Source organism: Heterocephalus glaber, unplaced genomic scaffold, assembly GCF_053883595.1.
Source record: "Heterocephalus glaber isolate CG9 unplaced genomic scaffold, H.glaber_assembly_v1.0 deba00001472, whole genome shotgun sequence".
NCBI lineage: Eukaryota > Metazoa > Chordata > Mammalia > Rodentia > Bathyergidae > Heterocephalus > Heterocephalus glaber.
In genome coordinates this window covers 92,239,681-92,255,917 of record NW_028258315.1, presented here as the reverse complement: position 1 = coordinate 92,255,917, position 16,237 = coordinate 92,239,681, and the positions used below count along the sequence as shown (strand labels likewise).

The window sequence follows — 16,237 nt, the reverse complement described above, 5'->3', positions numbered from 1 at the left end:
TGAGACAGGGCTGGCTGCAGCCACATTGGAGTCCTGGGCACAAAACAAGGGCAGGGCAGTGCAGCCCTCACACCTGGCCACGTGTGTGTGTGTGCTCAGGCTCTTGGCTGAGCAGTTCATGCACAAACCAGGAACTAGGAAACAAGTGTTGGCCCCTTCCTGAGACCTCATGACGTCGGAGCTCCTGCCCATGTGAGGAGCAGTGCTCTCCTCTGCCCTTCTCTGGGGCCTAGGAAGCTGATGTGCCCATGTCCTGTCCCGCAAGGCCTTTCCCCAGTGCTCTCCACTACTACTCAGCTCCGTACGTGGCTCCAATTCTTCTTTCCTAGGACACCTGTGCCCAGGCCCCAGCAGGCTTATTGAATAACAAGACTCTTCACTCCCTCGCAGCCTTAGGTTAGCTTTGCCACCCTTGGCTGATTGGACCCTATCCCTTTAGCGGAGACCCCCAGACCTGCAGTGCCAGGGCTACCACCCGTTCGGGCTGAAGCAATGTGCTCCTTCCCTATCCACATGCCTGGCCCTTTGCCTGAGGCTGGCAGCTGTTCCTATAGCTCCCCAACCCTATGATTTTATTCCTAGATTTGTGGCTCCTTTGGCCAGCACCTACTTACTCTGGGTGGTGATCTCAGCAAGCTTGGGACAGTCAGCAGCTTTGGGACAGAAGTTGACTGTGGGGTCTATGACAGCTGACACCATGCAGGCCTGGGAAACTGACCATCCAATCAAAGGGTATTAGGCATGGGTTAGTGGCCGCCATCCCAGGAGCTCCTACTCTGCACCAGGCTCTGTGTTTAGGGCTTCAACTGCCCCTACCTATGAGGTAGGAGCTACCAGTATCCTCGTTTTACAGAGGAGGAAACTGAGGCTTAGGGAGTGAAGTGACTCACTCAAGGTCGCATAAGCCTGTGACAGAGCCAGGACCCAAGCCCGTGCTCTGACTCCTTGCTCCCCTGCCATGTCCCCCAGGCTTCCTGACCAAGTGCATCCAGCTGTACGAGACCACGGTAGTGCGGCACGGCCTCATGCTTGTTGGACCCACAGGCTCTGGCAAGAGTACTGTAAGTGGCAAGCAGAGCAGCCTAGTCCCTGGACAGTGACCTGAGGGGTGATGCCACTTCCAGAGGGTGTTGGCCTCCATTTGTACCTCCTTGGCTGCTAGAACATCCCTTCCACTTCCTGCGGTCCCCAAACCACTCCAGCCCTGCTCTCTGGGGAGCCAGGAAGGTCACTCTCAGATGCCCATCTCCCCAGTGTTACAGAGTTCTGGCGGCTGCCCTGACATCGCTGAAAGGGCAGCCATCCATCAGTGGCGGTGTGTATGAGGCTGTCAACTCCTATGTGCTCAACCCCAAGTCCATCACAATGGGCCAGCTGTACGGGGAGTTTGACCGGCTCACCCATGAGTGGTGAGTGGCCCCCAGCCCCCTCCAGTGGCCACTCTGCTCCCAGGCTCTAGAGGCAGTGTGGGCCATGGGCCCTTCTCTCCCTCCCTTAACCCAAGGGCAGGTTGGGAGCTCAGGCGTCCAGCCCAAAGCCTGAGATTCTATCCACTGTCTCACTTCCCGGCTGTAAGACTTTACCCTTGCCCGTGGTTCCCTTCTCTGGGTACTGAGAACAATGGTGCCATTATTATGGAAAGGCGAGGATGAGCTTAACACCTGCAAAGTGCAGGGACCCATGTCTGGCACATAGTAAACTCTCAGTAAATGGCTGTTGCCATTGCCCTGAGAGGGCCTGATGTGCTCCCAGGATAAGATGTGCATCTAGGGGAAGTGCATCAAACTGGGAGAAGAGCATCTAGGTGGAGACTCCTTGAACATCAGCACCTGAGGTCTTTCCTCTGGAGCTATTCTTTCCCCAAAGAAGAGCCTCCATTCTCCTCCTGGTGTCTGCTTGGCTCCAGTATCAAGACATTTAGGGGGTGAGCACCAGGAAGATAGAGTCCCCCATCTTTCTCAATGGGGCCCGGTACTGCTTCCCGAATCTCTGGTGAAGGGTCTTACAATGCCTACTCCAGGCTGTTACTTAGGTGGATAGAGGATCTGCAGGTCAGGCCAGAAAAAAGTAATGTAATGACACCTTTCAAAGCCTAAGGAAGACTTTATTCACGATCATTACCACGGGTGTAGGGACCACTGCAACCAGGTCATGCAATGAGGGGGAGAGATTGGGCTCAGCTCTGAACAGGGGCACGTGGAAATTTATAGCCAAGAAGTAGCGTAGGAGTCTGTGGGTAGAGAATTGCTAAGAGGACACCTTGGTGATAAGAGAGATCTGGCTAAACCAACTCTGCAGGATTCTTGCTAAAGATAAGCCCAGTGATTGGACCTCACCTGGGAGAAGTGCAAGATGAGGAACCTGATAAGATAGCAAGGCGGATCTGGCACCCAGCCCAAACTGACTTAGCAGGGCTCTTTGCAGAAACTAAATTTTACCAAACAGTGCACAAGTTCGGCCAAATAGAGAATCGCTATTGCCCCCACCAGCCCTTCCTTGGCACGTGGACCCTCTGAAGTGGCCTCCCTGATTCCGTGGCTGGGCCTGATCTTTCTCCAGCTCGCTCTTCCTTCCAGAATTGTGTGCTCCTCCATCTCTGCGATTGCACTACCACTCAGTTCCCTTTTTCCTGCCAGGATGCCACCATTTATCTTCCTTTACTGTGACTTCATGGGGCTTTAGCAGGGAGGGGATATAAGCATGTTTTCACTATACTATGTTACAGCAAGAAGTCCATTTTTCTTTTTGTAATTTGTTAAAAAAAAAAAAAAATGAAGACACTGAAGGAGAAGAGTGTAGATTAGGGCCAGTTGGGCAGCCAGGCTTCCCCACCTTCCTGGTACCTACAACCCTCTCCTCCCTGGCGGCTGCAGGACAGATGGGATTTTCTCTTCCCTCATCCGGGTGGGGGCCATGGCCTCCGACACCAACAAGAAGTGGTACATGTTCGATGGGCCGGTGGACGCTGTCTGGATCGAGAACATGAACACGGTGCTGGACGACAACAAGAAATTGTGCCTCAGCTCTGGGGAGATCATCAAGCTCACAGAGGTGCACCCACCTCCGCCCACACACACTCCCACAGCTGGGGGCGCCCGGAGGCCCGGCTCTGCTGGCCCAGCCTGAACCCCTCTATGCCTGCCTCGAAGGGTCACAGCTGCATCTCGCTGTCACCCAGCAGGAGCTCAGGCTCAACTCCCAGCACCCCTCCCCAACCCTGCAGGCCCTCACCTCCGCCCTGTCCTGCAGCTGCTCAACACTGTCCCTTCAGCCACTTCCTGCGACATTCCAAGCCCAAGGCCAGGACTGTTACCCCACCACTCCCAGCCGATACTGCCTCATGCCCCCCAGGCCCACTTGAGCCGTACTAACCCAGTCTGGACCGTGCATCCACCCAGGCCTAGCAACATGCCCAGTGTGGAGGGGGCAGGGGGCACAATCCTGCCCACAGGTGCGTGCACAGTATGTGAGGAGCAGTTCTTGAGAAAGAGGGCTGTGGCCTGGGCATGAGAGCACTCCATGGTATGTACCCTGAGTGGAGCTCTGAGATGTTCTGAGAGGACCTGGCAGCTGGCATAGACCTGTGTGGATTGTGGGGAGCCCTGAAGCAGAGCATACAGTTCCTGTTGGATTTCCCAGGTCTCCAGGGACCCCAGACTGGCCAGAGAATCCCAGGAATTTTCCAACTTTGGTTCCTCCTCAGGGGTCCAGGGAGGACCACAGTACCAGCTGAGGGCCCAGGGTTTCCTGTACCCCCACTCCACCCCTTCCCCCCAGGCCTGCCCACAGGTCCCTCTGCCAGGAGGGGCAGCCCCTCCAGCCCTTCCCATGGCTCTGCACCCTTTCTCTGCTCTGGGGCCTGAGAGCTGGCCCGTTCACATGGTTCACTTTGGTGCCAGGCAATGACCGTGATGTTCGAGGTGCAGGACCTTGCAGTGGCCTCCCCTGCCACAGTGTCCCGCTGTGGCATGGTGTACACGGAGCCCAGCATCCTGGGACTTATGCCCTTCGTCGAGTGCTGGCTAAAGAAGCTCCCTTCCTTGATTAAGCCCTATGAAGAGCATTTCAGGACACTCTTTGTCAGCTTTCTGGAGGTAAGTGAGGCCACAGGTACAGCCAGCCAGGGAGGCAGCGGGGCACTGTGCCCACCACCCATGAGAGCCGGGTGCTCACTCCCCTTAGGAGTCCATCTCCTTCGTTCGTTCCTCCGTGAAGGAAGTGATTCCCTCAACCAATGGCAACCTGACCATGAGCCTCCTCAAACTGCTCGACTGTTTCTTCAAGCCCTTTCTGCCTAAAGAGGTATTGGCCTGAATGGTGGGGCTGCATCCCTCTTGCCCCTGATTTCCTTCCTGGGCTGCCTGAGGACCCTGAATCCCAGGTCTAGGTTCCTGGAACAGGAGTCAGATTGGCTCAGTGTAGGCCATGTGTTTCTCCGTTGTGCTGTAGAGAAACAAAGCCATGACATGTCGCACCCTACTTCCTTAGGCCACCCAGTGCTGTCCCCAGGTTAGCCTAACGCTGTTCCCTCTGTCCCCAGGGCCTCAGGAAGAGGTCCCCTGAAAAGCTGAGTCGCATCCCAGAGCTGATAGAGCCCTGGTTCATTTTCTCCCTGGTCTGGAGTGTGGGTGCCACAGGAGACAGCAACGGTCGCCTCCACTTCAGCCACTGGCTCAGGACCAAGATGATGAAGGAAAACGTGAGAGGCAGCACCCCCCGGCCAGGTCACCCCGGCCCAGGAGCAGGCAGATCTGCTGGGCCTCATGAGCTATGCTCCCTCCTGGCCCCTACAGATGACTCTGCACTTCCCAGGAGAGGGACTGGTGTTCGATTACAGGCTGGAGGACACTGGGATCAGCAGCACTGAGGATGATGACGAAGAAGAGGAGGAGGGCAAGCAGGTGGCCACAGGCCTGCCCAGGGACCAGGGTGGGAAGGGCCGCACTAGGCAGTGTTATTCTCCTCAAGGAATAAGCACCATAGAGAGAGAGCCACATCAGCAGGTCTTAGGCAAGGAGTTATTCGTATCACCTCAGGGGCGCTCACAGCCCTGCTGTGTGGTTTTAGTGGTGCCTGTTTTCCAGACAGGAAATCAAGGTTCAGAATACTCGTACCCAGCTAGTCAGTGGCAAAGCTGGACTTGAATTGGGGGTGGGAGACAGCAAAGTGCCTCCTTTCCCAACATTCCAGACCTCCTCTGTGTCCATGCGGAGCCCCAGGATGGCTGCCTCAGTTCTACTTAAAAGCCCTCGTTTTCCCAGGGACTGAGCTCCCTACAGACCCAGGGGCAAGCTCTGTGGTCTACCTCAGTGTCTCCATTCCTACTACCAGCCAGCAAGGTCTCCAAGTGCCCCTCTGTCTTCCAAGGACCCTAGCCCAGGACGAGGGGAACAGAAGGCCTGTAGAGACCTGCAAGCCTTTGTGCAGAGTCCTGCCAGGGCCTTACAGAGCACATTGAGGTCTACTGGTCAGAGCAGGCCCCCTGGGGACATGTTGGTCCCATCAAGAGTTCAGCCAGCTGGGTCAGGATTGTGGGTGAAGGGATTCATGCAGACAAGAGGGTGGGGAGACCCAGCCAGATAGGCGCTCAGCATCCAGCTGATACAGATGCCCTGGGCTCTGGCCCCCAAACTCCTTTAGCTTGAAACTAAACAGCAAGCACTTTGGGAATCTGGGAGGTCTGGTTCCCAGAGCATCTCCTCCTTGCAGAGGCCCGGGCTCTGACAGTCCCTAGGGTGCCCCTCCCACCTGTGCAGCTGTGTTCAGAGCCCCCATTCCTGGTGGTTTGTGCTGGGAGTCTCCCACCCTGTGCAGAGAGCAGAAACAGGTATTCCTGTTTCTTTCAGAAGTAGCACCTCACCCGGGTCTCGTGCCAAGGCCCAGCAGTACAGTTCCTTGGCCTCCCACTGCCCAGTGCAGGGAACAGGGTAGGAAGGGGTTCCAGGCCCATCCCGAGCCTTGTCTGGTTCCAGGTTGCCTGGGTGAAGTGGATGGACTCCTCAGCTTCGTTCACCCTGGTTCCAGATACCAACTACTGCAACATCATCGTGCCCACCATGGACACGGTGCAGATGTCCTACCTGCTAGGCATGCTGCTCACCAACCACAAGCCCGTGAGCATCCCCACCACTCCCTGCCTCTGGGGAGCCCGCCCCAAGGCCCAGGTTGGGGGATGGCTAGTCTCCCATGGCAAGGCAGCAGCCCCTCTGTGCACCAGCTCTGTGTGCTGTGCACTCGGCCTGCCCCAGCCCTGCTCTCCCAGGTGCTGTGTATTGGGCCAGCGGGCACAGGGAAGACACTTACCATCTCCGACAAGCTCCTCAAGAACCTGCCGCTGGAGTACATCAGCCACTTCCTCACCTTCTCAGCCCGCACTGCAGCCAGCCAGACCCAGGACCTCATCGACAGCAAGCTGGACAAGAGGCAGGGCACCGCCCATTCCTTCCTCAGCCCAGGGTCCTCCAGCCTGGCTGAACCGCTGCTGTCTCAGGTCCCCATTAGATTATACTCCTGGGTTTGCCAGAAGCCTCTCAGGAAGAGGCCAGGGCCTCCCAAGGGGCCCTAAGTTCCCTTAAAGACTGCTCCACAGCCTTCCCCCCATCAAGCGTCCTCTGGAGCCCTCAGTGGGTGCTTATCCTGGTCTGGGCACCTAAGCAGATGCCTGTCCCAAGGATGCTTACTGGCTACCTGCCTGGAAGGCAACACTCCATTAAGAGAGGTCAGATGCAGGTCAGCCAATCCATAATGCCCCAGGATACCCCGAACAAGACAGAGGGCTGCTCACGAGATCCAACAGGTGGAGGAGGCTGAAATTTTGTGGCAGCCACCTTGCTGTCTCTGGATTCTTAGAGGGGTTGATGCCCATGGGTGCTGGGCTCATACACACTCCCCACCGACAGGCGGAAAGGCGTGTTTGGGCCACCGCTTGGTCGCAACTTCATCTTCTTCATCGATGACCTGAACATGCCAGCCCTGGAAACATATGGTGCACAGCCACCCATCGAGCTGCTGCGCCAGTGGATGGACCATGGTGGCTGGTATGACCGCAAGATCGTTGGTATGTGCCAGGCTGGGCCAGCAGGGAAGGGACGAGCCAGGGGTGTGGTAGGCGTGGACTGAAGGTCCCACACTACTTTTAGGGACCAGTAAAAATGCTTCAATTTCTCTGAAAATCAAAGGAAATGAGCTTTTAGGTCAAGGAAAATTTTTTAAATCTATTAATATTTGTCTTTATACCAATACTGTTGAAAATTATAATTTTTAACATATATCCTTCACAAGAAGGAAGAAAGCCAACAGAAATCATGATGCAATTCTGGGCAGGGCCCTTCCTGACATCCTGCCCCCCCCCATTCAGGAGCCTTCAAGAACCTGGTGGACATCAACTTTGTCTGCGCTATGGGCCCTCCAGGTGGAGGCAGGAATGCCATCACGCCAAGGCTGACACGTCACTTCAACTACCTGTCCTTCGCTGGGATGGACGACGGCAGCAAGAAACACATCTTCTCCGCCATCCTGGGCTCTTGGATAGGTGAGTACAGTGCAGGCAAGAGAGGCCATGGGCAAAGGCAGAAGCCCAGGCCACACCGGGGACAGCTGGGTGGCTGCTGGGAAAGACCAAGCACCCTAATCACTAACCACAGCCCCAGATTCACCCCTTACTCAGCTGTCACCTTTGGCAAGCTTACGAGCCACTCTGAGCCTGTTTCTTTATCAGGTTAATGAAGATGTGGCACACAAAGCAGCTGGCGTAGAGCCTGGCACACAGCAATTGCTGAACAGATAGATACATATGTACCTATATGCATTCAACCCATATATATTAGTATTTGCCCAGGAAGTCAGATGGGAAGATGTTACTCTTATAAATCAGGAAAGCCACCAATTCAGAAATGGATAAAGTGGCCCTGATCTTTCCTGGGGCCTGAGGAAAAGCCCACCACAGGCTGCCGTCTCCCACCAGCCCACCTCCTTCCCAGCACGCACCCTGACCATCACCCTCCACTTGGCACCGAGCCAGGTGGTAAGTGATGGAAGCTGAGCCCTTCTCCTCTGGCCTGGCCCGCCCTTCCCCCAGGAGCTATGTTAGGACTTTCCTGCCTGTGCAGCTTGGGATGCAGGGGCTCTTTGCTCTTAGGTGGGACAGGGGCTGGTCTGTGGCTGCTTTAGGAGCTTCCCAGCTGGGCACATCTCGCCAAGGCGGACAGCAAGAGGCCCACCGTTTTAACTCCAAGCTCTGCATCTCTCCCTCTAGATGGACTCCTTGGAGAAAGAAGCCACCGAGAGCCTGTTCGTAAGTGCAGCTGGGCAGGGGCCTGAAGGCCTGCAGGGTAGGGGGTGAGACTGAGCTCCGGCTGGGCATGCAGCGGTTAGGACCAGAGGCCACAGGAGCCACCCTTAGGCTCACAGAGGCGCAGAGTGACTGCCCTCATAGGCTCATTCGCCTTGTTCTTACAGCCTTCAGTGCCTGAGGTAGTGTCTGATAGTGGATGCAAAGTAAATGCAAGATGAAGGAATGAATAAAGGAACCCAACAAATTCCTGCCCCCTGGGAAGAGCCAGAGTTCAAAAGAAAGCTGGCCTGCTCCAAGCAGCAGATGTGGGTAGGAGAGCCAGGACTGACTAGCAGCTGGGGAACAGGCATCTCTTTTGCAGTGGCCTCATGCAACTCTGATCTGTCGGTCATCACCGCAGAGCAATGGGCCTCGTCAGGTCTTGTCCGGTCCTCATGTCACCTCTTCCCTCCATTAGCTCAGCTGCAAGAAGCCATCATGCCCTCTCTGGGCCTCCTGCTTACCTGCATCCCTCCTCCCTCATGACCGTGTCCTCGTACCTTTGAGGGTGGATTTCCTGTTCTGATGCAGGGCAAGTCCTCCTCTGGGCCTTCTGGACAATGGGATCCACCCCATCCAACACCAGTACTCCCCACTCCACTGGGCCATGTCATCACCATAAGAACACATCCTGGTTTCTCCCATCTGACCCAAAACACAAAACGACCCATTGGCCAGCCCGTCCCACCCGCCTGGGACCACTGCTCTACTTCTCCGCTCACCTTGATAACGAAACTCATCAAAACTCTCTTCCCACTGGCACCAGCCCTCCCCTCCCACTTTCCCTTGGGCTCTGAGAGTGCCTTGCTCCCCATGGCCTAGAGTGGCGATACTAGCGGTCAGTTCTGGGTCCTCTTCTGCAACCCTGGGAGTGCGTATCAGTGCCCCAGTGCATGGCAGGCTGTGTCGTAATGAGGATGTAAAAGGGGGAAGTGCAGGGCAGCAGATCCCTCAGTCCAAGATGGAGGCACTAGGAAGTCCCTGTGGAGGATGGGGCACCTGAGATGGGGTAAGGGGTGAGTGGAACCTAAGCCTTCAGGCTGAGGAGGGGCAGCTGGAGGAAGAGCCCAGCACTAGCAAAAGCAAGAAGGTTAGGATCTGCAGAGGTGCACCCAGGACTCTCCTGTCCCCACAGCTGGGGCCCCGCACCTCGCCCCCTTCACGGAGCCCCTCGTAGAAGCCACTGTCTTGGTGTATGGAACCATCACCTCCCAGTTGCTGCCCACTCCAGCCAAGTCCCACTATGCCTTCAACCTGAGGGACCTCTCCAAGGTCTTCCAAGGCATGCTCATGGCTGACCCAGCCAAGGTGGAGGTGAGGACCTGGCGAGCCCTCTCCCCAGTCCATTCTGCCCTCGCCATCTGCACTGCCCACCCCCTCCCTCAGCCCTGACCCCGGCAGGCCCTGTGGGGGCTGGAACAGGCAGCTTCCAGGCCCCCAAGAGCCTGGCCTTTGTGCAGCTGATCCCTGTCTTGTGGACCCAACCTATCCCTGGAATGGTGACCTGGTGGGGCTCACACAAAAGAGGGAGCCAGGGTAAGAAACAGCAAGTTTCTGGCCGAGGCCTTGTGTGAGAAGGTGCATGGGGTAAGGAACAGGGCGCCTTCAGGAACCAAAGACACCCAGGGGAAGGAGCAGGAAATGTAGCAGAGTGGGGTCAGGTGCCCTGGACAGCAGTGGGGCCAGACTCTGGAGGCTTCGAGCATCCAACCTGGAGCTGGACTTTTGTCCTAAGTGATCGGCAGCCATGTGGAACCACTGACTAGACAGCTACTGTGTGCAGCCTGGGGCTGGGGAGCTAGGGAAGACAGGACAGAAGCTGGCCCTGGCCTTGTGACGCTTAATCGGCCAAAGGAGTCAAGAGAAGAGACTGGGAGCTTCCTGTGGGGTGGTCCAGTCCCCCTGGGAGAGTCAGAGAAGCTGAGCCAGAGCTGGGTGGGGGCAGATTCAGAGATTTTTAGGGCTTGGTGAGTGGTTATACATGGGGTGAATCAGGCCTCCTCCTGGGTTTGGGTTTGGAGAGCTGAAAGAGGGCAAAGCATGACTGTGAGGTGCTCGTGACTGGCTACTGGGGCTGTGTACACAGGGGCCCAGCGGCGCCTGGAGCCGGGGGTGGAGAAGCCCAGGCAGCACTGTGCAGCTCACGCAGCCTTCAGCCGGTCACCTCCCAACAGCCCCCGCGTGGGGCCCTGGCCGGGATGAGCTTGGAGAGCTGCGCCCAGGTCAAGGGCCCAGCCACTGTGGCTCGTACCCCTCCCCTCTCACGCTGGTGCCTGATCCCTGCTGTGCGGGGTGCCTGCAGGACAAGGCGCAGCTGCTGCGACTGTGGTATCACGAGAACTGCCGCGTGTTCCGAGACCGGCTGGTGAGTGACGAAGACCGCAGCTGGTTTGACCAGCTCCTCAAGAGCCACATGGAGCAGTGGGAGGTGGCCTTTGACAAGGTCTGCATCTTCCAGCCTATTCTTTACGGGGACTTCATGTCACCAGGCTCAGAGGTGAAGTCCTATGAGCTCATCACCGATGAGAAAAAGGTGAGGGGTTTTGGGCTGGTGCCTTAATCCTGGTGGGTCCTTTTCAGTCTGCCCCTGGGATGCTGGCCCTCTGTAGACACTGCCAGCAGAGCACTGCACTAGACCGGAGGGGCAGGACAGTCAGACTAGCTCTTGGACTCTCTGAGGCCCCGTTTCCCAACTGTTACAAGAGTGCAGCCACCAGCCCCTGCTGGGCCCATCTCTGACAAGCCTGGGGTTCACCTGAGACAGACCCTGTAAACAGCAATACACTAGGCCCATTTCAGGGATTCTTCTCCCCACCCATAGAGGGGCGGACAGCAGGGCCTCTGGGATCACAGATCTCAGTTGGGACCTAGGGAGGCAAGGTTGAGACCTCCACTACGGGCCTCAGAGCTGCTCAATGAAGGGGACCTCCCACTTGTTTCTTTTTGTGCACACATCCTCCCCTAGTTCCCAAGTACTCCCACCGGGGTCCCAGGGTCAGTATAGCCTGGTGAGACCCAGAGGGAGTAGGCAGGGCTCCGACCCTCAGGCCTGGGCATGTCTATTGGGTCAGGCCTCTTTCAGGAAGACCTGGTATTGAGTGTGAGTCTTAGTGTGTGTGTGTGGCGTCTGGGGACTGAACCCAGAGCTACATCCCCAATCCTTATTTTATTTTTTATATTGAGATGGGGTCGCACTATGTCACTAAGTTGCTTAGGCTGTGCTCGAACTTTTGATCCTCCTATCTCAGCCTCTCAGAGACCTGGGATTACAAATGTATGCCACCTCACCCAACTAGACCTGGCTTCTTAAAGCCAGCATTGCTCCGTGCAAAGGAAGAGCAGGGCTTACTGTGGGAGGGGTGAACGTCCTGTCAGGGAGCTGTTGGTACACAGGATTCCACTCAGCCAAACTATGGCTGGAGTTGCACAAGCAATAGCCGGGAAGTTCCCACAAAAGACTGCTCCAAACTATTCCAATATGGCTGGTTGGGATTCCGAAGAGAAGAGCACTACATCCTAGGGTGATCAATCTGAAGCATTTCGCGGAGAACCTTACATGCAGAGGGGTCTACAGATTCATCATGGTGCACCATGAAACCAGAAATATTCTAGTTTGTCCACAACAAGGGACAGGGGTGTGATGGAGTTTAGGTAACAGTATAGGGAATGTGGCTGGGACAGGGCTAGCTTCTGCATGCAGAGCGACATGGCTGGTTTTCAGCATTCTGAGTAACAACCTGAATCAGTTCATCAGTGCCTGTGAATGTTCCAGGCTCCAGCTTGGATTCAAACCTGCAGGGGACTACGCGCAGCTGGCCAGGCCACAGTGGTTACTCGCTCTGTGTTTCCCAGACAGGACAGAGAAGGGGGTGGGAGGCAGGGAGACCTCACAGTGGAGAGCCAGCCACACCCCTCCATCCTCAGATGATGCAGGTGATCGAGGAGTACATGGAGGACTACAACCAGATCAACACGGCCAAGCTGAAGCTGGTCCTCTTCATGGACACCATGAGCCACATCTGTCGAATCAGCCGAACTCTGCGCCAGGCACTAGGCAACGCCCTCCTGCTGGGTGTGGGTGGCAGTGGCCGCAGCTCCCTCACGCGGCTAGCTTCACACATGTGAGGACCCTGAGGCATGATGGGCAATGGGCAGCTGGTGGCAGACTGGCTGATTGGTGCTTTTCTATACTGGAGGCCTGGGGTAGCCCTGAGGCAGACCCACTCAGCTTATGGGTTTCTGAAGAACTGGGAACAGGACCTGGACACCCAGGAGAGGCAGCTACAGTGCCTCGAGATGCTGTGGGGAGGGAGGTGTCAACGCAGGGATCCTAGAGGGCCGCCTGGAGGAGATGTCCCTGGGCCTGCTCCCAGAATCAGAGCTGGGAAGATGGAAGAAAAGCCTACCCCAGGCTGAGGGAATCGGCTGAGCAAAGGTCTAGGGGCAAGAGAACAGGTTCAGGGGCTGGAGGGTCTGCAAGTCTGCCCAGGATGGAACCTAGATTCCAGATGGCTGGATGGAGTATGAGCACCCACCACTCACCAGAGCCTGGATGCAGGCCCTGGCATGCCTTGACCCAAACTCTGCCTCCAGGGCTGAGTACGAGTGCTTCCAGATTGAGCTCTCCAAGAACTACGGCATGTCTGAGTGGCGGGAGGATGTCAAGAAGGCCCTGCTCAAAGCCGGCCTGCAGAACCTGCCCATCACCTTCTTGTTATCAGACACCCAGGTGCTGCCACCATGGCAGGGGCCGGGTCTCGGGGTGGGCGGGACACAATGCCATCCCAGTGTGGGATCCTGCAAGGTGGTCAGTCCTTCTCGCCCAGTTCAGTCAAGGCAGATCTGGGGAGGCCTGGCAGGACCAGATGGGACCACAGAGCTAAGGGGGACATTAAAAAAAAATGTAAAAAGGCCTCCCAAGACCATGACATTCCACTCACTGGCCAACGGCTTCCCACCTTAAGGACACAGGGCTTATGCCCAAAGAACTAAGGACTCATGACTCCTCTCTTTGGGGCTGCTCTCTCTGGAACTTCCTGGGTATAAGGCCTCTCCCCAGGTCTCTAAGTAAAGGAGAGGTTGTTACCGAGACCACAGGACACATAGTGAAGCTCTTAAACTTGGCCAGTAGTCAGAGTTGGGCCTGGGGCCCTAGGCTGAAGGCCCAGAAAGTACCCTACCCTGAGGAAGGGCTGCTCTGCTCCCAGCCTGGCCCCAATCCCAGGGGTCCCTTCAGGAGGTCACTGAGTTAGTCGGGAAATTGAGGGTGCCCTTTGACACAGGCTAGGTGTCCCTGCCTGTAACCATGGTTTCCACCTGTGGGTAAACTGAGGCTTTGAGGGAGGCCAGAAAGTGAACGGGAAGATGCCACACACCCCTACCTGGACTCAGAGCCCTGACACAGCCCAGGGGTTAAGTTCAGAGCCTCTGAAAGTGGCAAAGGCCTGGGCTACTACTAATGAGGTCACTTGGGTGACCCCAGGCTTCTCTGAGCTGTAGAGGCAGGGCCTCTCATGGGGCTGTTGGGAAGGACCAGTGAGATGGTGCTTATGGAGCCTAGCACCCAGGGACCACCACAAAAGCTCAGCAACGCACTCTTGTCTTCCGCCAGATCAAGAACGAGTCCTTCCTAGAGGACATCAACAATATCCTGAACTCAGGCGACATTCCCAACCTCTACAACCTGGACGAGCAAGACCAGATTGTCAATGCCATGCGGAGCTATGTCCAGGAGCAGGGCCTGCAGCCCACCAAGGCCAACCTCATGGCTGCCTACACTGGGCGCGTGCGCAACAACATCCACATGGTGCTGTGCATGAGGTAGAAGCAGCCACACTGGGGCCACAAGGTGGGGCAGGGGGCCAGCCTCAGGGATTCGGGAGGCCTGGGCACTTGGGCATGAGATGGAAAATGCCCTTAGGCCCTGCCATCATCCCCCTGGGACCAGGCTGCTGTTATGTCCTGATTGCCATGCCACAGGGCTAAGAAAGGGCCCCGGGTCTTGGGTTCCTGGGGGGCTAAGTTAGTGTCCCTGGGCCTCATTTGGATGCCTGGATCTCCCAGCCCCATCGGAGAAGTCTTCCGAGCTCGCCTGAGGCAGTTCCCCTCCCTCGTCAACTGCTGTACCATTGACTGGTTTAATGAGTGGCCAGCAGAGGCCCTGGAGTCGGTGGCCGCCACATTCCTGAACGAGATCCCAGACCTGGCATCTTCCTTCGAAGTAATTGAAGGACTGGTAGGTGTCTTGGTGGGAAGCACGCTCTTTTTTCATTTTGGGCGAGGACTTGGGGTCACTGAGGCCTAGGTGAGAGTCCCAGGCCCACCACCAACAGCAGCCTTTCCATCAGCCAGCCTTCCCTGTCTAAGACTCAGTTTCTTCATCTGTAAAGTGGAGAGTGCCACAGATTATTACAGTGACATTGATGCTCAGCACACAGCTACATGGTTACGGCTTCCCATAGTCTCTGAGTGTTTCCTGGGAGCTTTCTCCCAAGAGTGCCCTGATATAACTGCAGAGACCACAGATGGGGTGAGCTAGATTTGCCTGGTCTGACCTCAGAGAGTGATGTTCCCACAGGCCAAGTGCTAGGTTGAAGCCAACAGTTACTGCCCATTTCTGCTCAGGCCTTGCTTCTTCCCTCCCTCTAGGTCCAGCCTCTGAGGGATACTCCTTAGGGCTCCCAGAGAGAGGCAGGTCATGGGAGCTGTGATAAGGGCACTGGGCCACAGCTTGGCGACACCTAGGTCCATGTTCAAAGCCAGCTCTGCCCTTGACTTCTCTGGGCCTTGGGTTTTTCATTGGCATAAGCGATGACCTTGGCCCGGAGTTTGTAAGAGTCTTAGGAAAGAATGAGTGTAAAGGATGGAGATTCCTTCTATGGGCCCCTCCTCAGGACCAGGCTGCAGTGACTTCGTGGGCACCAGGTGCCTTGTCTTTGCTGGAATTGCCACAAAACCAGCATCAGTGGTCTCCCCTTCACAGATTCAGATCTGCGTGTACATACATCAGTCAGTGTCTAAGAAGTGTGTCGAGTACTTGGCAGAGCTGGCCCGCCACAACTACGTGACCCCCAAGAGCTATCTGGAACTGCTCAATATTTTCTCCATCCTCATTGGACAGAAGAAACTGGAGCTGAAAACTGCCAAAAATCGCATGAAGAGTGGGCTTGACAAGGTGGGCTTGGGAGCAGCCTCATGGACAGTGGCCAGCTGCCAGTGGTCCTGCCCTGGCACCAGGGTGACCCAGCACTTCCAATTGGAGCCCACAGTATTTAAACAGGTGGCTTTCTCCCTCGGTGAAAAAATAAAAGTTATCAGCCAAAGGGAAGGCCGTTAAATACCCCATAGATTCTCCGGGGACTGGGGCCCTTCCTCTAGAGTCTACCTCGCAATCTGATGACAACTGAAGCTACCGTGGGCTCCCTCTCATGGATGGGGGTGGCCCAGTGGGAGCCTCTCCCCAGCACTCACCAGGTCTGGCTCTTTCTATGGTTCCTGTAATATCTGTTTTACTTTCTGAGTCCCCTCACCCCTCCCTATGCCCAGTTACTACGCACATCTGAGGATGTGGCCAAGATGCAAGAGGAGCTGGAGATTATGCGCCCCCTGCTGGAAGAGGCTGCTAAGGACACCATATTCACTATGGATCAGATCAAGGTTGGGGGTGCTCCCAGACTCCCCTCCTAGATAGATACTTGACCCTTGTCTGTGGACGGCACCTCTAAACAACCGCAGACTGCCCCCTACCTGACCTGTGCAAGCCGGTCAGCCTTCATGTACCTCAGCATCCTCGTTCAGTATTCATTTATTTGACATATGCTTTGTCAGAATTATTTTATGCCAGGCACTTTCTGGAATTGGTGGAGAGCAAAGCAAATAAATCCAAACAGCCCCAAACAATGCTAA

At 56.1% G+C, this 16,237-nt stretch overlaps 1 protein-coding gene across 6 annotated transcripts in view; it reads left to right on the top strand.

The window, feature by feature from the left end:
- Dnah1 (dynein axonemal heavy chain 1) overlaps positions 1–16,237 on the top strand; it is a 63,106-nt gene that overhangs the window by 33,951 nt on the left and 12,918 nt on the right. For all 6 annotated transcript variants that reach the window (XR_002389193.2, XM_004864454.3, XM_021243999.2 and 3 more), the window contains 20 exons: positions 970–1,061; positions 1,255–1,409; positions 2,874–3,051; positions 3,900–4,094; positions 4,183–4,302; positions 4,541–4,699; positions 4,794–4,901; positions 5,973–6,113; positions 6,263–6,423; positions 6,900–7,057; positions 7,358–7,531; positions 8,255–8,293; positions 9,468–9,646; positions 10,635–10,865; positions 12,257–12,453; positions 12,926–13,061; positions 13,944–14,152; positions 14,396–14,567; positions 15,315–15,506; positions 15,878–15,988. Coding sequence is in view for 5 of the 6 variants with exons in the window: in XM_004864454.3 (XP_004864511.2) it covers positions 970–1,061; positions 1,255–1,409; positions 2,874–3,051; positions 3,900–4,094; positions 4,183–4,302; positions 4,541–4,699; positions 4,794–4,901; positions 5,973–6,113; positions 6,263–6,423; positions 6,900–7,057; positions 7,358–7,531; positions 8,255–8,293; positions 9,468–9,646; positions 10,635–10,865; positions 12,257–12,453; positions 12,926–13,061; positions 13,944–14,152; positions 14,396–14,567; positions 15,315–15,506; positions 15,878–15,988 (3,107 nt within the window). In the remaining variant the exon portion in view is untranslated. The remainder of the gene's footprint in view (positions 1–969; positions 1,062–1,254; positions 1,410–2,873; positions 3,052–3,899; positions 4,095–4,182; positions 4,303–4,540; positions 4,700–4,793; positions 4,902–5,972; positions 6,114–6,262; positions 6,424–6,899; positions 7,058–7,357; positions 7,532–8,254; positions 8,294–9,467; positions 9,647–10,634; positions 10,866–12,256; positions 12,454–12,925; positions 13,062–13,943; positions 14,153–14,395; positions 14,568–15,314; positions 15,507–15,877; positions 15,989–16,237) is intronic.